Source organism: Bidens hawaiensis, unplaced genomic scaffold, assembly GCF_021521415.1.
Source record: "Bidens hawaiensis isolate Kalapana, Puna unplaced genomic scaffold, B.hawaiensis_p1.1 tig00008037_1, whole genome shotgun sequence".
NCBI lineage: Eukaryota > Viridiplantae > Streptophyta > Magnoliopsida > Asterales > Asteraceae > Bidens > Bidens hawaiensis.
In genome coordinates this window covers 463,918-466,847 of record NW_027491564.1, presented here as the reverse complement: position 1 = coordinate 466,847, position 2,930 = coordinate 463,918, and the positions used below count along the sequence as shown (strand labels likewise).

Here is a 2,930-nt window from a genome sequence, read left to right as displayed (position 1 = left end):
AAAGCACGAGTCAAATATGTAGATTCACTAACACTTTTTTTTATATTCAATTTTATGAATACCTAAATATGTTTTAACATATGTTAGAAAAATAATAATATCATTTATTAATAAACCAGCTTACAAAGTTATGCATCTAAATACATTTCCCAGATAGACAAACTTGCTGTTTATTATAACAAAACCAAACTTCAACTACATGGTGAACATGCTATTATTAAATTGTACAATGCATATAAATCACATAGATCTTAACACGTCTGAAGAGTTCTTTTTTCACTTCTTTTCTTGCATAAAATACGAACAAATAATGACAACAAAAACACTTTATTGACAGTAGAAACTAGAATCTACTCTACAAGCAGAACAAACAAACCACAACTCTAATGAGAGGATAAATAAAAATGCTCACTTTATCGCGGTAAACGGGACCCCCAAACAATTCTTCTAATCAGCTCTGGATTGGCCCGCTCGAGAAGAAAGAATGATGCCAACAATAAGACCGTAAAGGGCCAAAGCTTCAGCAAAAATGAGAATCAAGATCATTCCAACAAAAAGTTTTGGTTGTTGTGCATTAGCCCTGCATTTACAACACGATTATTATGTTAACCCATGGTGTCAATTTTGACCCATTTACTCATGAGCGGGTCGAATCGGGTAAATAAAGGGGGGCACTCAAACGAGTTGAAGGGCGTCCAAGATCCATTTTTAATGCATAAAACATGGTCAATCTTGTCATTCTTTTTCTTTTTTTTTGAAGAACAAATTTCTTTTCACCTAAAATTCTCCTTACCTTGCATTTGCAAGGATTTGAACCGACATTTTAAAAGGGTGGATACCATACCACTAGACCATGGTCAATCTTGTCACTCTAATATCAATTTACTATAAAAATATTATTTTATTGTATTCGTAGATTAAGTACTTATATCCTGTTTTATAAAAATTGGACATAAAAGTGTTAGCAGGTCAGCTTTAAGCCAACCGTGCTGCAGCCTGTATTAGAATATTACTTGTTCCAACTTTCAAACAGAACCTGTTTTGACGTGTCACTTTCAACCCGAATCCGTTTCGGCTGTAGTGGAACAAGTATCACTACCCATCCCAGAAATGATCAAAGTATCTAAACCCCCCGAAACATTAGGTGGAGGGGTAACGGGGCAGATATTCGTGCATGGGACCAGCTATGGGATTTGTTTTAGAAAAATCCACAGGTCTGTGGCGGGTGGGATTACTCGTATAATACTAATATATTATACAACCAAGCTAGAAACCCGTGTATAACACGGGTTGTATAAAGAAAACAATAAATTAAATAGTTAATAATAAGATTTAGAAAATAAAAAAGAGAAATAGAAAACAGACTTATCTACTAGGTAAAGAAAGATAAGCGGGAAACAAACTTATTTATTAAGCAAAGAAAAAGAAGCGGAAAAAGTAATTGACGGCTCACAGAACTTGTCACTCTCATTCACTTATTTATTTATAAAGTTAAGATAAACAATATGTTGAAGCTTTTAGTCACTTAAAATTATAAAAGTACTAGTTCTGTGTATGCACGTTCATCTCACCGTTTTCGGTTTTAAATTTTAATGCAAGAAACATGTTAACACTAACTTTCTAATGCTAAATCGAACCGATCAAGTAATAAAAGAGAGATGAGTGAATTACCTAACACCAGCATCTCCCACAATTCCAATAGCCATACCCGCAGAAAGACCCGCAAGACCACAAGCCAAACCAGAAGACAAATGAGCATACCCATCAAACAAATAATAAGACTTGGCCTTAGGGTTAATCCCGGTACTAATAATGACAGCAATAATGAGACCGTAAATCCCCAACACTCCTGCCATAACCACGGGCACGATTGACTTCATCACCAATTCCGGCCTCATCACCCCCATCGACGCCACTCCAACTCCACTCTTTGCCGTCCCGTACGCCGCCCCCATACCTGCACATACAACCATCCTGCCTAAGCGTCAACTAATTCCCAGTTAATCGCTAGTCGGTCGAAACTGAATAACTTTTATATAAAATTTGGAATATATATGTATATTTGAAAAATTACATGTAAATTCCAATCCAATTAATCCTGATACTAGTCGTCAATTAATCGTTATTTGTTCAAAATCGAAAAATAATTTATGTATAAAATTCAGTATATACATATATATTTGAAAAATTACATGTAAATCCTTATTCAATTAATCCCGATTAACTACTAGTCCCTATCCCCACCACCCGACTTGGGTCAAAATAGAAATTTTTTATATAAAAATTGTGTATATGTATGTATAATTGTATATTTAAAAAATTGCATGTAAATTCCAATCCGATAGCAGCAAGCGAGTTCTACAACACTGAATTACAAAAAAAAAAAAAACAGAAATCATTAATTTTGGATTTGGAAGATGGAATTGACTTACAGGAGAAGACGAGGGCGGCAGCAGCGCCGAGGAAGCCGAAGAACGGCGCTGTTTCGTCGCCGGAGAACGTAGAAGAAGATGACATGATCGGCTTCGGATTGATTTTGATTTCAATCTGATCTCTCTGGTGTTTGATTGATATTTGATATTTTGTATGTTTTTTATTTTATTTAAAGGTCAATCATCTTGTGATATGACTTATTTCGTGGCTACGGACCGGGTTTCTTTAACCCTATCGGTTTTCAAAGCGGTTTGATATGTTTGGAAAAGGTTGAAATTGGATTAAATCAAACCGGTTCAATACAAGATCGTATGCATTTTTTTAATGGAAAGCTGCTATTTAGACACCCATTAACCCTTTTGACCCTTTTGAAAGAGTATATGTAAAATAGAAAATATGTGTAAAATGAGTGTATGAATAGCCAAAAAGGTGTTTGAATAGACAAACCCTTGTTAATATATGGTTGTTGTACAATAGTTCTTATAACAATTTTAAAG

General features: G+C 34.7%; 1 protein-coding gene across 1 annotated transcript; it reads right to left on the bottom strand.

Moving 5' to 3' along the window:
- Positions 1–365: 365 nt before the first annotated feature.
- On the bottom strand, positions 366–2,517 carry LOC143636659 (V-type proton ATPase 16 kDa proteolipid subunit-like). Its single transcript, XM_077104196.1, has 3 exons — positions 2,433–2,517; positions 1,672–1,957; positions 366–580 (listed from the first exon to the last, which is right to left on the bottom strand). Exons 1-3 carry the CDS (start codon positions 2,515–2,517, stop codon positions 448–450), a joined length of 504 nt encoding a protein of 167 aa, XP_076960311.1. The 3' UTR covers positions 366–447.
- Positions 2,518–2,930: the final 413 nt, after the last annotated feature.